At 48.2% G+C, this 21,327-nt stretch overlaps 1 protein-coding gene across 1 annotated transcript in view; it reads left to right on the top strand.

The window, feature by feature from the left end:
• LOC310856044 (uncharacterized protein) overlaps positions 1 to 21,327 on the top strand; it is a 129,060-nt gene that overhangs the window by 97,024 nt on the left and 10,709 nt on the right. The window contains exons 31-42 of the mRNA XM_083761262.1: positions 417 to 575; positions 3,271 to 3,388; positions 4,378 to 4,456; positions 5,043 to 5,200; positions 6,562 to 6,732; positions 8,396 to 8,724; positions 9,396 to 9,501; positions 10,698 to 12,747; positions 14,639 to 15,032; positions 15,919 to 16,727; positions 19,464 to 19,558; positions 20,001 to 20,141. Coding sequence (XP_083617388.1) covers positions 417 to 575; positions 3,271 to 3,388; positions 4,378 to 4,456; positions 5,043 to 5,200; positions 6,562 to 6,732; positions 8,396 to 8,724; positions 9,396 to 9,501; positions 10,698 to 12,747; positions 14,639 to 15,032; positions 15,919 to 16,727; positions 19,464 to 19,558; positions 20,001 to 20,141 — 4,609 coding nt within the window. The remainder of the gene's footprint in view (positions 1 to 416; positions 576 to 3,270; positions 3,389 to 4,377; positions 4,457 to 5,042; positions 5,201 to 6,561; positions 6,733 to 8,395; positions 8,725 to 9,395; positions 9,502 to 10,697; positions 12,748 to 14,638; positions 15,033 to 15,918; positions 16,728 to 19,463; positions 19,559 to 20,000; positions 20,142 to 21,327) is intronic.

The raw sequence follows: 21,327 nt of genomic DNA, 5'->3' as shown, positions 1-21,327 counted from the left end.
TGATATATAATATAGTATAGTATGTATAGTTGACATAGATACTCCACTGTTACCTTCTTAGTTTATACATGATTCATTTTTATATATGTGATGTATGACATGCTTTAGTTTTTGCTTAAATGTAAGTCGCTCTGGATCAAGAGCGTCTGCTAAATGTTAACCTAGCATTGAGGTGTTTAGACAGAGGTGTGATGTTAACCTAGCATTTAGGTGTTTCTACAGAGGTGTGATGTTAACCTAGCATTGTGGTGTTTCTATACAGAGGTGTGATGTTAACCTAGCATTGAGGTGTCTCTACAGAGGTGTGATGTTAACCTAGCATTGAGGTGTCTCTACAGAGGTGTGATGTTAACCTAGCATTGAGGTGTTTCTATACAGAGGTGTGATGTTAACCTAGCATTGTGGTGTTTCTACAGAGGTGTGAGCGCTGTAACCAGAGTGGCGCCACCGTGGGATGCTGTCTGACGTCCTGTCAGAGTAACTACCACTTCATGTGTGCTCGCTCGCGACACTGTGTGTTCCAAGACGACAAGAAGGTGTACTGCTACAAGCACAGACACCTGCTGAGTGGAAAGGTATGTAACTACGGTAAAACTACTGTAAAACTACTGCTACAAGCACAGACACCTGCTGAGTGGAAAGGTATGTAACTACGGTAAAACTACTGTAAAACTACTGCTACAAGCACAGACACCTGCTGAGTGGAAAGGTATGTAACTACGGTAAAACTACTGTAAAACTACTGCTACAAGCACAGACACCTGCTGAGTGGAAAGGTATGTAACTACGGTAAAACTACAGTAACACTACTGCTACAAGCACAGACACCTGCTGAGTGGAAAGGTATGTAACTACGGTAAAACTTGTTAACACATTTAGACCTGACGTCGAAATAAAATTAAAAAAAGTCTTCTGAAAGAATATATATTCAAAGATTAGTGCCGCATTTTCACGAATTTTCTAAAATAGCAGCCCTACCAGCTCGTAGCGCGCCACTCGGTGGCGCCATTCGTATAGCTAAATTATAACATAATGTTTAAAACACCAAAGGGGATCCCGCCAAAATGGGTTAAACTATTGACTTGATACCAACGGATATAGGGAATCGTTAGGAACCGGAATCGGACTACTCTAATAGTACGTTTAACAGCGGGCGACAGCTAGACGCATTTTCCGGAAGTGCATTATTTGTCAACGGGACCCTACTGGCGATAGAGGCGATAGCAGGCGAACAGGCGCTGGTCGAAAAGTGGGCGGAGGAACGTCGGCCGAAAAGATAAAAATAATTAATCTTTTGGGCGACGTCGCCTGGCGATTGGGCGATAGCCAATGGAATTCACGCGCCGCTCGCCGCTGGTCTCCCGCTGTTAAAGCGTACTGTTACGTAACGTCCAGAAACACGAATGGTCTCAGTCATGATGTATTTATCTGTATTTCATGTGTTTCTGTACAGGTGGTCAGCAGGTTAGGGTCCCAGGTGTTATTTATCTGTATTTCATGTGTTTATCTGTATTCCAGGTGGTCAGCAGGTTAGGGTCACAGGTGTTATTTATCTGTATTTCATGTGTTTATCTGTATTCCAGGTGGTCAGCAGGTTAGGGTCCCAGGTGTTATTTATCTGTATTTCATGTGTTTCTGTACAGGTGGTCAGCAGGTTAGGGTCCCAGGTGTTCTTTATCTGTATTTCATGTGTTTCTGTACAGGTGGTCAGCAGGTTAGGGTCCCAGGGTGTTATTTATCTGTATTCCAGGTGGTCAGCAGGTTAGGGTCCCAGGTGTTATTTATCTGTATTTCATGTGTTTCTGTACAGGTGGTCAGCAGGTTAGGGTCCCAGGTGAATCACAGGGTGTTATTTATCTGTATTTCATGTGTTTATCTGTATTCCAGGTGGTCAGCAGGTTAGGGTCCCAGGTGAATCACAGGGTGTTATTTATCTGTATTTCATGTGTTTATCTGTATTCCAGGTGGTCAGCAGGTTAGGGTCCCAGAGTGTTATTTATCTGTATTTCATGTGTTTATCTGTATTCCAGGTGGTCAGCAGGTTAGGGTCCCAGGTGAATCACAGGGTGTTATTTACCTGTATTTCATGTGTTTATCTGTATTCCAGGTGGTCAGCAGGTTAGGGTTCCAGGTGAATCACAGGGTGTTATTTATCTGTATTTCATGTGTTTCTGTACAGGTGGTCAGCAGGTTAGGGTCCCAGGTGTTATTTATCTGTATTTCATGTGTTTATCTGTATTCCAGGTGGTCAGCAGGTTAGGGTCCCAGGTGTTATTTATCTGTATTTCATGTGTTTCTGTACAGGTGGTCAGCAGGTTAGGGTCCCAGGTGTTATTTATCTGTATTTCATGTGTTTCTGTACAGGTGGTCAGCAGGTTAGGGTCCCAGAGTGTTATTTATCTGTATTTCATGTGTTTCTGTACAGGTGGTCAGCAGGTTAGGGTCCCAGAGTGTTATTTATCTGTATTTCATGTGTTTCTGTACAGGTGGTCAGCAGGTTAGGGTCCCAGGTGAATCACAGGGTGTTATTTACCTGTATTCCATGTGTTTATCTGTATTCCAGGTGGTCAGCAGGTTAGGGTCCCAGGTGAATCACAGGGTGTTATTTACCTGTATTCCATGTGTTTATCTGTATTCCAGGTGGTCAGCAGGTTAGGGTCCCAGGTGAATCACAGGGTGTTATTTACCTGTATTCCATGTGTTTATCTGTATTCCAGGTGGTCAGCAGGTTAGGGTCCCAGAGTGTTATTTATCTGTATTTCATGTGTTTATCTGTATTCCAGGTGGTCAGCAGGTTAGGGTCCCAGGTGTTATTTATCTGTATTCCATGTGTTTATCTGTATTCCAGGTGGTCAGCAGGTTAGGGTCCCAGGTGTTATTTATCTGTATTTCATGTGTTTCTGTACAGGTGGTCAGCAGGTTAGGGTCCCAGGTGAATCACAGGGTGTTATTTATCTGTATTCCATGTGTTTATCTGTATTCCAGGTGGTCAGCAGGTTAGGGTCCCAGGTGAATCACAGGGTGTTATTTACCTGTATTCCATGTGTTTATCTGTATTCCAGGTGGTCAGCAGGTTAGGGTCCCAGGTGAATCACAGGGTGTTATTTACCTGTATTCCATGTGTTTATCTGTATTCCAGGTGGTCAGCAGGTTAGGGTCCCAGAGTGTTATTTATCTGTATTTCATGTGTTTATCTGTATTCCAGGTGGTCAGCAGGTTAGGGTCCCAGGTGTTCTTTATCTGTATTCCATGTGTTTATCTGTATTCCAGGTGGTCAGCGGCCACGGGTTCGAGGTGAATCGCAGGGTCTACGTGGACTTCGAGGCCATCAGCCTCCGCAGGAAGTTCCTGACGGAGCTGGAACCAGAAACCATCAAGTTGATGATCGGTAAGTTTAACCTAACAGAAACCATCAAGTTGATGATCGGTAAGTTTAACCTTACAGAAACCATCAAGTTGATGATCGGTAAGTTTAACCTGACAGAAACCATCAAGTTGATGATCGGTAAGTTTAACCTGACAGAAACCATCAAGTCATCATGTGATGTCTACACGATTGTCACATATTTCATCAGGTCACCAATTTCACCGTAAGTGAGTGAGTGGCTGAGACTGTGGGTGTTGGACTGTTTATAGTTGAACGTAAAATAATCATTTTAAGGTTTCTTACAGACTGTTTATAGTTGAACATAAAATGATATTTGTAAGGTTCCTTACAGACTGTTTATAGTTGAACGTAAAATAATCTTTTTAAGGTTTCTTACAGACTGTTTATAGTTGAACATAAAATGATATTTGTAAGGTTCCTTACAGACTGTTTATAGTTGAACGTAAAATAATATTTTTAAGGTTTCTTACAGACTGTTTATAGTTGAACATAAAATGATATTTGTAAGGTTCCTTACAGACTGTTTATAGTTGAACATAAAATGATATTTGTAAGGTTTCTTACAGACTGTTTATAGTTGAACATAAAATGATATTTGTAAGGTTCCTTACAGACTGTTTATAGTTGAACATAAAATGATATTTGTAAGGTTTCTTACAGACTGTTTATAGTTGAACATAAAATGATATTTGTAAGGTTCCTTAGACTGTTTATAGTTGAACATAAAATGATATTTGTAAGGTTCCTTAGACTGTTTATAGTTGAACATAAAATGATATTTGTAAGGTTTCTTACAGACTGTTTATAGTTGAACATAAAATGATATTTGTAAGGTTTCTTACAGACTGTTTATAGTTGAACATAAAATGATATTTGTAAAGTTCCTTACAGACTGTTTATAGTTGAACATGAAATGATATTTGTAAGGTTCCTTACAAAGCATGTAATGATATTAGAGTTAAAACATCAAAGTGTCTCTTGTCTATCAGGTTCGTTGCAGATTGACCAGCTAGGAGTTCTCACAGAGCTCTCAGCCAGCAAGAGGAAGCTGTTTCCTGTGGGCTTTCAGTAAGTTATTATGTTTCAGTTTAGACTTAAAACCACATGAAGCCTAGTCTGGTTCATAGTGTTAACACTATGTTACTATAGAACGTCCCAGTCCCTCCCCTTTTCAGAACAACGAGTGGCCCAGGAAATAAATCCCAATGCATTTTTCCCATAGGCATTTCTTAAAGTATTTATTTAAAGACGGTTACGCCGCGGACAAAGCCAACTGGGATCGTGACAAATCATGACAATGAACACAATATTTTAAAATCATTAGAAAGAAGAAAATAAAGGCAGGAGACAACACTATTTGTTTTGTTTTTCTTCTTATAAATTATTTTATCGGCCCAAAACATTGTGTTCATTGTCATGATTTGTCACGATCCGAGTTGGCTTTGTCCGCGGAGTAACCGTCTTTAAATAAATACTTTAAGAAAAGCCTATGGGAAAAATTCATTGGGATTCATTTCCTGGGCCACTCGTTGTTCTGAAAGGGGGAGGGACTGCGACGCTCTATAGCTCTGGTCCATTTGGTTAGAAGGACTCCTCCTTAGCGATATGAACCCAACACTATTAACTTGTGTTTCTGTATATTTCTATACTCCAGGTGCTCTCGGTGGTACTGGAGCACGGTGAACCCGACCCGCCGCTGTAAATACACCTGTACGGTCCGCGAGGTCCGACCACCGCTCCCCGAAAACACCCTGGAGGATCTGCCTGACCAAGGAGACAACCACACCACGGTGCACAGTGCTGCCCCCTCTGGTGAGACTAGAACAGGGGTTTTCAACTGGTTTTGACCCAGGGACCACCATTCTGACTAGCAGCAGCCTGGGGACCACCACTGTTGTGTCGGGTGGGTTCATCGTAGATCTACGATGGACCCACTCGACACAATAGTGGTGGGGCATTCATGCACCATGGGTTAAGATTGTTTTTGTTTTCTTCTTACTTGTTACTCAAGTACAAAAGGACAAAAAAAACTATGTTTCAAAGTATTTTATTATCAAAAGTTTTACAAAAGTGTTTTTTACTTGTACTAGCAGGACTCAAAATAAGTCTCAAAATAATAATCCATTTCAGTTAATCACCCAAACACCACTGAAGACACATTTGACAGTCACAGTAGGTTTGTTTCTCATGCAGCAGCTTTTTTTTCTTCCCCCCCCCCCCCTTACAGTACCTTTCTAACAGACAGAGGGAACTGTTCATTGTGTACCGTCACTTTAAAAGCGTAATGTATACATCATCGTACGACGGTGTCACGCACCAAAAATAGCCAATCTACAAGCTCACATCGCACCTGGTTGCATCGCGTTGTGAGCTTGTAGCTCTGCCTTTTCGGCAACGATAGGCTGAGAAGTTGCACATTGAATACGTCACGTATTAACGTGAGACTATTCAATCGATCCGCGGCAGATATTATAACTCTATGGCAGGGAGATTTGACTTTCCCCAAAACGTATTATTATGAATTGGATGAATAACTTATGGCAACGTCTTACCGTGCTTGCCTTGTATTGGGCAGTAAACACGGTAAGCACAACATGCGTTGGGTGGAAGAGCAGGATGGTTGTTCCGCTGCAGCAGCTGAGCTGCAGAAACGAATTCTGTGTGTTCTAGCAGCAGCCAGATGTTTACATCGTGAGTTTTTTGACGCGTTGAGCACTTTTTGAAATGTTAGATTCGACTTAACCCATTCTGACCTGAGATCAGATTCATACGAGGTTTCCACTGGGACACACACTGGTCTGATTAACCCATTCTGACCTGAGATCAGATTCTAAAAATGTCAGTCGTTCTTCGATTTTTACAAAAATAGCAGACCTACAAGCTCGTAGAGCGCCACTCGGTGGCGTGCTATGAGCTTGTAGATCTGATATTTTTCCAATAGCTAAAGCATGACACGATGCTAACACCAAAATGGGTGCCCGGTCAGAATGGGTCAAGTTATTATTATTATTCACAAACAAGTAAAACGAGTGCAAATACGTTTTATATATATATATTAGAAAGGTAAAAAGGCAAAAATACGCGGACCACCGGTTGAAAACCCCTGCATTACACCACAGTGCTGCCCCCTCTGGTGAGACTATGACACTACAACCTTGTTTCCCCCCCCCCAGAGTGTGAAGCAGAGGTAGTCCTGCCTGAGTCCCATCAGCCTCCATCATGTGACTCCTCCTCCTCCACCCTCCCAGCCTCCTCCTCCTCCTCCTCCAGAGCTGAACCAGGAGCCAAACCCAAGATGCCACGCAGGCCGGCTGGGGGGATGTTCCGCCCTCTGCCCAAACCAGGTGAATTATTATAATGCATTAACACATTTAGTACAGGAAGTGCCTTCAAAATAAAGGCTATAGAGTGCCAGAGTTGTCTGATCGCTTTTACTTTGAAAGCCATGAAACAGGAAACACTAAAAAAGTTGACTTTACAAAGGGACCTCACATCCCCGATCATCTTAATATATTGTTTTACGCTCCAAAAAACGTTCATATTTTGCGGGAGAGACGGATGAGGAGCAGAAATGAAGTGCCAGCATATCGATCCATTCATCACCGCGGAGAGCGCCTTGGATTAGGAGATACGAGTCATTCTTTCCACCGCGCTAACATGGGAGTCAATGACAAGCTAATAGTTGCACTGAGCGTTAGCATACGGCAAGCGAAAAGCGAAATGCCAAAAAAAAAAAATAGGAAAAATTCTGAATATTCTTATCTTGCCCGCGTCGCTGGGACGTCGCTAGGACGTCCACACACGTCAATAGTACTAATATTTCGGGGTCCTTATGACGTTCTCAGACGTCCTATGTACAGAATCTGTTAATACAGACCAGCTGGGGGGATGTTCTGCCCCCTGCCCAAACCAGGTGAATTATTATAATACAGACCAGCTGGGGGGATGTTCCGCCCCCTGCCCAAACCAGGTGAATTATTATAATACAGACCAGCTGGGGGGATGTTCCGCCCTCTGCCCAAACCAGGTGAATTATTATAATACAGACCAGCTGGGGGGATGTTCTGCCCCCTGCCCAAACCAGGTGAATTATTATAATACAGACCAGCTGGGGGGATGTTCTGCCCCCTGCCCAAACCAGGTGAATTATTATAATACAGACCAGCTGGGGGGATGTTCTGCCCCCTGCCCAAACCAGGTGAATTATCATAATACAGACCAGCTGGGGGGATGTTCTGCCCTCTGCCCAAACCAGGTGAATTATCATAATACAGACCAGCTGGGGGGATGTTCTGCCCCCTGCCCAAACCAGGTGAATTATTATAATACAGACCAGCTGGGGGGATGTTCCGCCCTCTGCCCAAACCAGGTGAATTATCATAATACAGACCAGCTGGGGGGATGTTCTGCCCCCTGCCCAAACCAGGTGAATTATTATAATACAGACCAGCTGGGGGGATGTTCTGCCCCCTGCCCAAACCAGGTGAATTATTATAATACAGACCAGCTGGGGGGATGTTCCGCCCTCTGCCCAAACCAGGTGAATTATTATAATACATTAATACAGACCGGCTGGGGGGATGTTCCAGTGGCCAGCCAGTCATAGTGTGTTGTTTAGGTGGTTGTGTTCCAGTGGCCAGGCAGTCATAGTGTGTTGTTTGGGTGGTTGTGTTCCAGTGGCCAGCCAGTCATAGTGTGTTGTTTGGGTGGTTGTGTTCCAGTGGCCAGCCAGTCATAGTGTGTTGTTTGGGTGGTTGTGTTCCAGTGGCCAGCCAGTCATAGTGTGTTGTTTGGGTGGTTGTGTTCCAGTGGCCAGCCAGTCATAGTGTGTTGTTTGGATGGTTGTGTTACAGTCTTAATGTGTTGTTTGGGTGGTTGTGTTCCAGTGGCCAGCCAGTCATAGTGTGTTGTTTGGGTGGTTGTGTTCCAGTGACCAGCCAGTCTTAATGTGTTGTTTGGGTGGTTGTGTTCCAGTCTTAATGTGTTGTTTGGGTGGTTGTGTTCCAGTGGCCAGCCAGTCCAAGCCTCACCACATCCTGACCATCAGTGACCTGGAGGAGACGCGCCGCCCGCGGCGCCACAGCCCCCACGGCCCCCCTCCCCCCGGGGGCCCCCACGCCGGCCCCCAGGGGCCCGTCACGCTCCGGGCCAACAAGTCGTCCCTGCCCACCTCCCCTCTCTTCCCCCTGGGGGGCGCTGCAGCGGGCGACGGCCCCTCGCCGCGGCCCGTTGGACCGGGAGGACGAATGGCTTCCTCCTCCGGCCGCGGCCCCGGCTCGGGGCCCATGTTTCCCTACCCGCCCTGGCAGGACGGAGCCGGAGCCTTCTCGCCCAAGGTTAGAATATTATAGTTTAGACTTATTTTATTCTAATTCACTTAGTTTTAGCTTTTAGAGCAGGTTTGCTAGTTTTTATTTCATTTAATCAGACCAGTGTGTCTCCAGTGGAAAACCTCGTATGAATCTGATCTCAGGTCAGAATGGGTTAATCAGACCAGTGTGTTTCCAGTGGAAAACCTCGTATGAATCTGATCTCAGGTCAGAATGGGATAATATACACTTGGTTTAACTTTTTTCTATGCTGCACTGGGCGGATAAGTCAAGGTGCAGGATTGAAAAGAGCCAGATTACAAATTAACCCATTTTGGGGCGGGAACCCCTTTTGGTGTTTTAAACATTACGTTATAATTTAGCTATTGAAAAATAGCAGATCTACAAGCTCATAGCGAGCTCATACGAGCTTGTAGGTCTGCTATTTTTGAAAAACCGAACGACTGACACAGAAACATAGCCTTTTCAGAAAACTGTCAGGATGTAGAAGACATTATTAGAATCTGATCTCAGGTCAGAATGGGTTAAGCTTATAAATAAATGGACTAAAACTGAAGGCATTTTGTCTCCTATAATGTCAGTTAGTTTCTGTTAGTGTTGTAAACACACACTACAGTTTCAGTTAGTTATGGTTTTTCTTCGTCTAGTTTCAGTTTAACGGAAATGTTTTTTTCCAGCATTCTCCCCGTCCGACCCGGCTGTCGTTCGACCTGAGCGTCCAGTCGGACTCGGTGGAAGTGCCGCACAACTTCCTGGCGTCGCCCGAACCCGACGACGTCTGTGGTAAGACTGACACGCTAGTACGCTACATCGTTAGCATATCGTTAGACTGACACGCTAGTACGCTACATCGTTAGCATATCGTTAGACTGACACGCTAGTACGCTACATCGTTAGCATATCGTTAGACTGACACGCTAGTACGCTACATTGTTAGCATATCGTTAGACTGACACGCTAGTACGCTACATCGTTAGCATATCATTAGACTGACACGCTAGTACGCTACATCGTTAGCATATTGTTAGACTGACACGCTAGTACGCTACATCGTTAGCATATCGTTAGACTGACACGCTAGTACGCTACATCGTTAGCATGTCGTTAGACTGACACGCTAGTACGCTACATCGTTAGCATATCGTTAGACTGACACGCTAGTACGCTACATCGTTAGCATATCGTTACTGTTCTGTTAGACTGATACTCTACATCATTAGCATATCGTTACTGTTCTGTTAGACTGATACTCTACATCGTTAGCATATCGTTACTGTTCTGTTAGACTAACATGCTACATTGTTAGCATATCCTTACTGTTCTGTTAGACTGACACGCTACATCGTTATCATATCGTTACTGTTCTGTTAGACTAACATGCTACATCGTTAACATATCGTTACTGTTCTGTTAGACTGACATGCTACATCGTTAGCATATCGTTACTGTTCTGTTAGACTGAGACGCTACATCGTTAGCATATCGTTACTGTTCTGTTAGACTAACATGCTACATCGTTAACATATCGTTACTGTTCTGTTAGACTGACACGCTACATCGTTAGCATATCGTTACTGTTCTGTTAGACTGACATGCTACATCGTTAGCATATCGTTACTGTTCTGTTAGACTGACATGCTACATCGTTAGCATATCGTTACTGTTCTGTTAGACTGACACGCTACATCGTTAGCATATCGTTACTGTTCTGTTAGACTAACATGCTACATCGTTAACATATCGTTAGCGTTCTGTTAGACTGACACGCTACATCGTTAACATATCGTTACTGTTCTGTTAGACTGACACGCTACATCGTTAGCATATCGTTACTGTTCTGTTAGACTAACATGCTACATCGTTAACATATCGTTACTGTTCTGTTAGACTGACATGCTACATCGTTATCGAGGTACATGAACATTCGATTCCGATTCCCATCATTTGAAAACGTGGTGATTGTTGTCCGTGTCGTGCAGCCCTAGGCGGCGCTCCCAACGGCGGAACCTCGCCGCTGCGGGACTCCCTCGACCCGTACGACGACGACGACCGCGACGAGATGACGGCGGACTCGGACCGGGTGAAGACGGAGCTGGAGATCGAGGACGAGGAGGAGGAGGGCGGGGCCATGATGGGTGTGGCCATGAACTGCGAGGCCCAGATCGTGGTGGAGGGAGACGGCACCACGCAGGAGGAGGAGGACGAGGAGTTCTGGGGACGGGCCGCCCGCGACGCCCACCACGTCAAGAGGAAGAGGAAGTCTCTGCCGCGCGTAGTAGCGCCCGCCGCCGCCCGGGACAAGATGGCCGCCGCCAGGGACAAGATGGCCGCCGCTAGGGACAAGATGGCCGCCGCCGCTGACAGCTCCTCGGACGAGGACATGGAGCACTACTTTGATTTCTCGCGCACCATCGTGAGCCGTCCCGTCGTCGTGGGCGGCGCCAGGGAGGCCACGCCCCTCTCCGACCCGCCCTCCTCCTCCTCCCCGAACCCGAGCGGCGCGGCCGCGCGGGCGACCATCCCTCAGCTGGACGGGGTCGACGACGGCACCGAGAGCGACGCCAGCGGCGTGGCCGCCGCGCAGCAGCAGAAGGTCAAGGTCAACTCCGCCCAGAAGGCCAAGGTCAACAACGCCGCCCAGAAGGCAAAGGTCAACAACGCCGCCGCCGCCGCCGCCCAGAAGGCCAAGGGCTCCAGGGGAGGTCCGCCGGCGCAGAGAGCGTCTCAGAACGCTCACATCGCTCCGTCCCAACCGGAGGCTTCCAGCAACGGTCCGAGAACGCCGTCGTCCTCCAACAACCAGCTGACCGCTGGTTCTGCCGGTGACAGCCTGGCTAATGGTCCCACAGCTCCTGACCCTCCTGACCTTAACCCTAGTCCCTTAGCTCCTGACCCTGGACGGTTAGACCAGGCTAAGGTTGGTCCCTTAGCTCCTGACCCTGGACGGTTAGACCAGGCTAAGGTTGGTCCCTTAGCTCCTGACCCTGGGCGGTTAGACCAGGCTAAGGTTGGTCCCTTAGCTCCTGACCCTGGGCGGTTAGACCAGGCTAAGGTTGGTCGTCAGTTAGACCAAACTGACCCTAATCATTTAGACCAGACCGACGGAGCCTCGGTTCCTCCACAGACTCTCCCCGCTGCTCCCCTCTCCTCCCCTCCCCCTCCTCTCCCCACTGCTCCCCTCTCCTCCCCTCCCCCTCCTCTCCCTAGCGCTCGCCTCTCCCCTCCCCCTCGGGAAGCCTCCCTGAACAACTGTACGAACGTGCCTGAAAGCGAGCCCTTGTCGTCGTCGTACCCCGCAGGAGCGGAGGACCTTTTCCACGGCCCCGGGCTGGAGTTCGGAACGACGGAAGCCCCTCTGGTGCTGGAGAGGTGCGACCCCCCCTCCCCCAGCGCCCACCTCACCGAGCTGATGGTGGGGCCCCTGCTGGAGGAGGACCCCCACCCAGACGGCCCCGGGGACCCCTCCTCGTTGGAGGGGTCCCTATTGGACCTGCTTCAGCCCTCGTCCCTCATGATGCCCGACCCCGAGCAGCCCTCTTCCTCCCTGAGCGCTCTGACCGGCATCACCCTGCAGCCTGACCCCTCTTTACACATGCACACCTCCCTGTCCGGCTCGAAGGACCACCGAACCGCTCTGACCGGCATCACCCTCCAGTCCCCCCAGGACTCGTTGGACTGTCTGTGCACCAAACTGACCTCCGAACCCTTCGTTCCTCCTCGGCTCCCTCAGAGCGACCCGCTGCTGTCCGCTACGTCCAGCGGCCTCCCGGTGGCCTCGCCGTATGGAACCGCGGTGCCTCCTCTGACGCCGCAGCCGCTGGGTTCCGCAGCAATAACCATCCTATCTTCCTCTGTGCCTGTCTCGCTCTCCGGCCACTGTCCGTCTGTCTCGCTGTCCGGCCACTGTCCGTCTGTCCTGCCCGGCTCCGCCCCCCTGACCATCAACGGCTACACCTCTTTGTCGTCCTCGCTGCAGAAGGAAGCCATGCCCTCGGGTCACACCATCTCCATCAACTTCTCTACGCCCAGGTAGTGACCACACTGACCTTTAATGCCAATAAAGTGCTATAGTTCCACACTCACTCCAGAGGGCCACTATAGTTCCACACTCACTCCAGAGGGCCACTATAGTTCCACACTCACTCCAGAGGGCCGCTATAGTTCCACACTCACTCCAGAGGGCCACTATAGTTCCACACTCACTCCAGAGGGCCACTATAGTTCCACACTCACTCCAGAGGGCCACTATAGTTCCACACTCACTCCAGAGGGCCACTATAGTTCCACACTCACTCCAGAGGGCCACTATAGTTCCACACTCACTCTAGAGGGCCACTATAGTTCCACACTCACTCTAGAGGGCCACTATAGTTCCACACTCACTCTAGAGGGCCACTATAGTTCCACACTCACTCCAGAGGGCCACTATAGTTCCACACTCACTCCAGAGGGCCGCTATAGTTCCACACTCACTCCAGAGGGCCGCTATAGTTCCACACTCACTCCAGAGGGCCGCTATAGTTCCACACTCACTCCAGAGGGCCACTATAGTTCCACACTCACTCCAGAGGGCCGCTATAGTTACACACTCACTATATAGCGGCGCAGTCCCTCCCCCTTTCAGAACAACGAACGGCCCAGGAAATGAAATGCAATGCATTCTGACCATAGGATTTTCTTTAAGTATTTATTTAAAGACGGTTACGCCGCGGACAAAGCCAACTCGGATCGTGACAAATCATGACAATGAACACAATATTTTGGGCCGATCAAATCGTTAGAAAGAAGAAAATAAAGGCAGGAGACAACACTATTTGTTTCGTTTTTCTTCTTATAAATTATTTGATCGGCCCAAAACATTGTGTTCATTGTCATGATTTGTCACGATCCGAGTTGGCTTTGTCCGCGGCGTAACCGTCTTTAAATAAATACTTAAAGAAAATCCTATGGTCAGAATGCATTGCATTTCATTTCCTGGGCCGTTCGTTGTTCTGAAAGGGGGAGGGACTGCGCCGCTCTATAGTACCACACTCACTCCAGAGGGCTACTATAGTTCCACACTCACTCTAGAGGGCCACTATAGTTCCACACTCACTCTAGAGGTCCACTATAGTTCCACACTCACTCCAGAGGGCCACTATAGTTCCACACTCACTCTAGAGGGCCACTATAGTTCCACACTCACTCTAGAGGTCCACTATAGTTCCACACTCACTCCAGAGGGCCACTATAGTTCCACACTCACTCTAGAGGGCCACTATAGTTCCACACTCACTCTAGAGGTCCACTATAGTTCCACACTCACTCTAGAGGTCCACTATAGTTCCACACTCACTCCAGAGGGCCACTATAGTTCCACACTCACTCTAGAGGGCCACTATAGTTCCACACTCACTCCAGAGGGCCACTATAGTTCCACACTCACTCTAGAGGTCCACTATAGTTCCACACTCACTCCAGAGGGCCACTATAGTTCCACACTCACTCCAGAGGGCCACTATAGTACCACACTCACTCCAGAGAGGACCACTATAGTTCCACACTCACTCCAGAGGGCCGCTATAGTTACACACTCACTCCAGAGGGCTACATTAAAGGGGCATATTACTGTCGTAGCAAAAATAGCCGATTTATAAGCTCAAAACACGTCGCGATGCGACGCGCTTTGAGCTTGTAGATTGGCTATTTTCGCTATATTTGAATTGAAAAACTGAATAATCTTTTGCTATTTTTGAATTGGAATCCTGAAAAGTATCCTTTTTATTGAATTTCAAATACATTTAGTTATAGTTATGTTACAACATTGTAATACTAGTAATGAAGTAATTGAAGCTGAAATGAACACTATCGGTATTCTGATGTTAACGAGCGGTTAATATCCCCCCCTCCCCCGTGGGATATGTTAACATCCCACGCCCAGGCCGGCCCTGGAGCAGCAGCAGCCGTCATCGTTGGTCTCCTCCAATCAGCAGCCGTCGTCGCTCTTCTCCTCCAATCAGGCGGCGGCGGCGGGGCTTCCCGGCCACGCCATCCTGACGGTGAAAGAAGTGGGCGGTCCCAACGTGGACCCCACCCCCCACGTGCTATTGGTCAACCGGCTGGGCCAGATCTTCGTGAAGAACCCCGACAGCAACACGTTCCAGCTGCCCTCGCCGGCCTCGGCGTCCTACGGCTGCGTGGCGCAGATCGCCAGCCTGCTGCAGAGCAACGCTCTGAGCGCCACGCTGCAGGCTGCCGCCGCGGGCGCCCCCGCCCCCCCTACGCTCCTCATGCCACCCTGTGGCAACCCTGTGACGCACGCGCTGCCCCTACAGGTCAGGAGGACTGCTAGGGCTAATAGATAAATACTTTAGCAACCGTTAAGCATGGCAAGCAATCACCTTCTTCCTCTGTTGGTGTGTCTGTGTTTCTGTCTGTCTGATGGTGTGTCTGTGTTTATGTCTGTCTGTTGGTGTGTCTGTGTTTATGTCTGTCTGTTGTTGTGTCTGTGTTTATGTCTGTCTGTTGGTGTGTCTGTGTTTATGTCTGTCTGTTGGTGTGTCTGTGTTTATGTCTGTCTGTTGGTGTGTCTGTGTTTATGTCTGTCTGTTGGTGTGTCTGTGTTTATGTCTGTCTGTTGTTGTGTCTGTGTTTATGTCTGTCTGTTGGTGTGTCTGTGTTTATGTCTGTCTGTTGGTGTGTCTGTGTTTATGTCTGTCTGTTGGTGTGTCTGTGTTTATGTCTGTCTGTTGTTGTGTCTGTGTTTATGTCTGTCTGTTGGTGTGTCTGTGTTTATGTCTGTCTGTTGGTGTGTCTGTGTTTATGTCTGTCTGTTGGTGTGTCTGTGTTTATGTCTGTCTGTTGTTGTGTCTGTGTTTATAACTGTCTCATGGTGTGTCTGTGTTTATATCTGTCTCATGGTGTGTCTGTTGGTGTGTCTGTGTTTATATCTGTCTGTTGGTGTGTCTGTGTTTATAACTGTCTCATGGTGTGTCTGTGTTTATGTCTGTCTGTTGGTGTGTCTGTGTTTATATCTGATTCATGGTGTGTCTGTGTTTATAACTGTCTCATGGTGTGTCTGTGTTTATGTCTGTCTGTTGGTGTGTCTGTGTTTATATCTGATTCATGGTGTGTCTGACTAAACACATTTGTCTGAAAAATATATATGCTTAAAAAAACATCTCTCTCTCTCTCTCTCTCTCTGTCTCTCTCTTTCTCCAGGTGACGCCCATCGTCCATGGCCCCTCCCCCTCCCCCCATGGCCCCTCCCCCTCCATCACCCAGCTGCTCACACACAACAACAACAACAAGAAGAGCAAGAAGTCGGCGCGGTCCGTTCCGCTAGCCGACGGCCTCCGGTCCGCTCCGCTAGCCGACGGCCTCCACGCTCCCGAGCCCAAGAAACCCAGGAAGAAGAAGGAGCCCGGCTCCGCCTCCTCCTCCAGGAAGTCCAACAAGAAGGCCTCGGAGCTCCCCAAGCCCCTCCCCCTCGCCACCACCCCGGCGGAGAGCGCCCAGGCCATCATCAACGAGGCCATGGCCAGCCACTACACCCCCAAGTGGAGCGGCGGCCCCTCGCTGCGCACCCTCAGCCCCTCCTCCCTCGTTCTGCCCCCCGACCTGCTGATCGACCCCGACGCGCCGCCCCGGCCCCTCCCCCTCCCCCCGCCGCCGCCCGCCCCGCTCCCCCCCCCGGCCCCCCACCACCCGCACCACCCCCCGGCCCCTCCCCCTCCCCACCGCGCCCCGCGAACGCACGTCCGCATGAAGAGGGTGTCCTCGCTGTCCGACCGCTACGTCTCCAAGAAGGCCAAGGTGGACTTCCTGGAGCCGGAGCCCCTCCCCCGCGGCCCCCTCCCCGCGGCCCCCCCGGGACCCCCCGGGGGCATGGCGGTGTCGTCGTCGCGGGCCTCGGGGGTCCGCATCAAGACCCCCACGGTCAAAGGAGTTCTGGACCTGGACGCACTGAGGCAGGAGCCCTGTGGCCTCGCCCTGAAGGAGGAGCCCCACAGCGACTCCGACAGCTCTGGGTGAGTTCTACCAAAACACCCCGAAAAAAACACCCTGAAACTAACACACAGCTCTGGGTGAGTTCTACCAAAACACCCCGAAAAAAACACCCTGAAACTAACACACAGCTCTGGGTGAGTTCTACCAAAACACCCTGAAACTAACACACAGCTCTGGGTGAGTTCTACCAAAACACCCTGAAACTAACACACAGCTCTGGGTGAGTTCTACCAAAACACCCCGAAAAAAACACCCTGAAACTAACACACAGCTCTGGGTGAGTTCTACCAAAACACCCTGAAACTAACACACAGCTCTGGGTGAGTTCTACCAAAACACCCTGAAACTAACACACAGCTCTGGGTGAGTTCTACCAAAACACCCCGAAAAACACCCTGAAACTAACACACAGCTCTGGGTGAGTTCTACCAAAACACCCCGAAAAACACCCTGAAACTAACACACAGCTCTGGGTGAGTTCTACCAAAACACCCCGAAAAAAACACCCTGAAACTAACACACAGCTCTGGGTGAGTTCTACCAAAACACCCCGAAAAAAACACCCTGAAACTAACACACAGCTCTGGGTGAGTTCTACCAAAACACCCCGAAAAAAACACCCTGAAACTAACACACAGCTCTGGGTGAGTTCTACCAAAACACCCCGAAAAAAACACCCTGAAACTAACACACAGCTCTGGGTGAGTTCTACCAAAACACCCCGAAAAAAACACCCTGAAACTAACACACAGCTCTGGGTGAGTTCTACCAAAACACCCCGAAAAACACCCTGAAACTAACACACAGCTCTGGGTGAGTTCTACCAAAACACCCCGAAAAACACCCTGAAACTAACACACAGCTCTGGGTGAGTTCTACCAAAACACCCCAAAAAACACCCTGAAACTAACACACAGCTCTGGGTGAGTTCTACCAAAACACCCCGAAAAACACCCTGAAACTAACACACAGCTCTGGGTGAGTTCTACCAAAACACCCCGAAAAACACCCTGAAACTAACACAGCTCTGGGTGAGTTCTACCAAAACACCCCGAAAAACACCCTGAAACTAACACAGCTCTGGGTGAGTTCTACCAAAACACCCGAAAAACACCCTGAAACTAACACACAGCTCTGGGTGAGTTCTACCAAAACACCCCGAAAAACACCCTGAAACTAACACACAGCTCTGGGTGAGTTCTACCAAAACACCCCGAAAAACACACCCTGAAACTAACACACAGCTCTGGGTGAGTTCTACCAAAACACCCCGAAAAAAACACCCTGAAACTAACACACAGCTCTGGGTGAGTTCTACCAAAACACCCCGAAAAAAACACCCTGAAACTAACACACAGCTCTGGGTGAGTTCTACCAAAACACCCTGAAAAAAACACCCTGAAACTAACACACAGCTCTGGGTGAGTTCTACCAAAACACCCCGAAAAACACCCTGAAACTAACACACAGCTCTGGGTGAGTTCTACCAAAACACCCCGAAAAACACACCCTGAAACTAACACACAGCTCTGGGTGAGTTCTACCAAAACACCCTGAAACTAACACACAGCTCTGGGTGAGTTCTACCAAAACACCCCGAAAAAAACACCCTGAAACTAACACACAGCTCTGGGTGAGTTCTACCAAAACACCCCGAAAAAAACACCCTGAAACTAACACACAGCTCTGGGTGAGTTCTACCAAAACACCCCGAAAAACACCCTGAAACTAACACACAGCTCTGGGTGAGTTCTACCAAAACACCCCGAAAAACACCCTGAAACTAACACACAGCTCTGGGTGAGTTCTACCAAAACACCCCGAAAAAACACCCTGAAACTAACACACAGCTCTGGGTGAGTTCTACCAAAACACCCCGAAAAACACCCTGAAACTAACACACAGCTCTGGGTGAGTTCTACCAAAACACCCCGAAAAAAACACCCTGAAACTAACACACAGCTCTGGGTGAGTTCTACCAAAACACCCCGAAAAAAACACCCTGAAACTAACACAGCTCTGGGTGAGTTCTACCAAAACACCCCGAAAAAAACACCCTGAAACTAACACACAGCTCTGGGTGAGTTCTACCAAAACACCCCGAAAAACACCCTGAAACTAACACACAGCTCTGGGTGAGTTCTACCAAAACACCCTGAAACTAACACACCTCACCCTAAAAAACACCCTGAAACTAACACACAGCTCTGGGTGAGTTCTACCAAAACACCCCGAAAAACACCCTGAAACTAACACACAGCTCTGGGTGAGTTCTACCAAAACACCCCGAAAAACACCCTGAAACTAACACACCTCACCCTAAAAAACACCCTGAAACTAACACACCTCACCCTAAAAAACACCCTGAAACTAACACACCTCACCCTAAAAAACACCCTGAAACTAACACACCTCACCCTAAAAAACACCCTGAAACTAACACACCTCACCCTAAAAAACACCCTGAAACTAACACACCTCACCCTAACACAGGAGCCCTAAAACTAACACTTCAACCTAAAACTAAAACACCTCACCCTAAAAGTAACGTACCTCACCCTAAAACTACCACACCTCACCCTAACACAGGAGCCCTACAGCGGACAGCTCTGGGTGAGAGTTATATGTCTATAAATACTAAAACACACCATCCTATCAATGCTCATGACGCTGTCAGCCTGGGAGATAGAGAGGGGGGGTAGTCCATCTTCATATTTACACAATATTGGTTGTAACACTGTGATGTCATCAAACAGGTCATCATCGTGGGACAGAGCAGACCCAGTGATGTCATCAGGCTGGGACACGGTGGGACAGCCTGGAACTCTGACAGACTGGAACAAGTACTCAGGTAGAAATACTCAACTCTGACAGACTGGAACAAGTACTCAGGTAGAAATACTCTGACAGACTGGAACAAGTACTCAGGTAGAAAATACTGTAGTTTTGTGACTGATGTTCAGTTGATGTACAGTTGACAGTGAGTACTCATGTACTCAAGTACAGTTGACAGTGTAGTCAACTGTACTGTTAGTTAGTTTGTACTTTGTACTCATTACTTGATGAGTAATGAGTAGGTACAATGTTTACTGTTTTATCACACTATAAAAGATAAGTATTACATACATGGTGTTGAGTAGCTTTCATATAATACTATTGTTTTGATCAATCATTGTGTGTAAATATAATATGCAATATGTCATATTTAAATGATTAATATGTTTTTTTAGGTGCTGCTTCCAGCTCTGCCGAGTAGACTCTACCATCATATAAATAATAATAATGTGTTCCAGGTGCTGCGTCCTCAGAGGAGGATCCGGATCCTGACCAATCAGACGAGGAGGAGGAGTGTCCTCCCAATAAAGAACATCCTCACCTTCGCTTCCACATCAGCAGCGACGACGGCTTCAGTGTAGAGACAGACAGCATAGAAGGTACCTGTCTGTCTGTCTGTCTGTCTGTCCTTCTGTCTGTCTGTCTGTCTGTCTGTCTGTCCTTCCTTCTGTCTGTCTGTCTGTCCTTCTGTCTCTGTCCTTCCTTCTGTCTGTCTGTCTGTCTGTCTGTCTGTCTGTCTGTCTGTCTGTCTGTCTGTCTGTCTGTCTGTCTGTCTGTCTGTCTGTCTGTCTGTCTGTCTGTCTGTCTGTCTGTCTGTCTGTCTGTCTGTCTGTCTGTCTGTCTGTCTGTCTGTCTGTCTGTCTGTCTGTCTGTCTGTCTGTCTGTCTGTCTGTCTGTCTGTCTGTCTGTCTGTCTGTCTGTCTGTCTGTCTGTCCTTCTGTCTGTCTGTCTGTCCTTCTGTCTGTCCTTCTGTCTGTCCTTCTGTCTGTCCTTCTGTCTGTCTGTCTGTCTGTCTGTCTGTCTGTCTGTCCGTCCGTCCGTCCGTCCGTCCGTCCGTCCGTCCGTCCGTCCGTCCGTCCGTCCGTCCGTCCGTCCGTCCGTCCGTCCGTCCGTCCGTCCGTCCGTCCGTCCGTCTGTCTGTCTCTGTCTGTCCTTCTGTCTGTCCTTCTGTCTGTCCGTCTGTCTGTCTGTCTGTCCGTCTGTCTGTCCGTCCGTCCGTCCGTGGCATGGCGTGTCTCTCCCCCAGTGGCGTGGCGTACGGTCCTAGACAGTGGTAGTAATGTGTGTGTGTCTCTCTCTCCCCCAGTGGCCTGGCGTACGGTCCTATACAGTAGTAGTAATGTGTGTGTGTGTGTGTCTCCCAGTGGCGTGGCGTACGGTCCTATACAGTAGTAGTAATGTGTCTCTCTCTCCCCCAGTGGCCTGGCGTACGGTCCTAGACAGTGGTAGTAATGTGTGTAATACATATTCTCTGCTGGTTAGTTTGTTGGATGTGAACTGATCCCCAAGTTTCTCCGGTCAGAGAGAGTGTTTGTGACACCAAGGTATATTTCAGCAAGATAGTAGTTTATTGTCTTCAGTGAGCCATGGTTTCTACAAGCAAGATATAGGAAATGGAATACATATTAACTATAGCATGACAATAAAGGACCAGATTGGAAGACAAGTAAATCAAATATAACTCAGAATATGGCAACAGAATGGATATGTATAAACAGGTAGACTGGGCATTTATACATAATGAGCAATCATAGTAGGCTATATGGCAAGGTGATCAACATAGCG

This window comes from Protomyctophum parallelum, assembly GCF_964188405.1.
Source record: "Protomyctophum parallelum genome assembly, chromosome: 3".
Classification (NCBI taxonomy): Eukaryota; Metazoa; Chordata; class Actinopteri; order Myctophiformes; family Myctophidae; genus Protomyctophum; species Protomyctophum parallelum.
The sequence above is the reverse complement of the archived record's forward strand: the minus strand, read 5'-3'. Positions and strand labels throughout refer to the sequence as shown.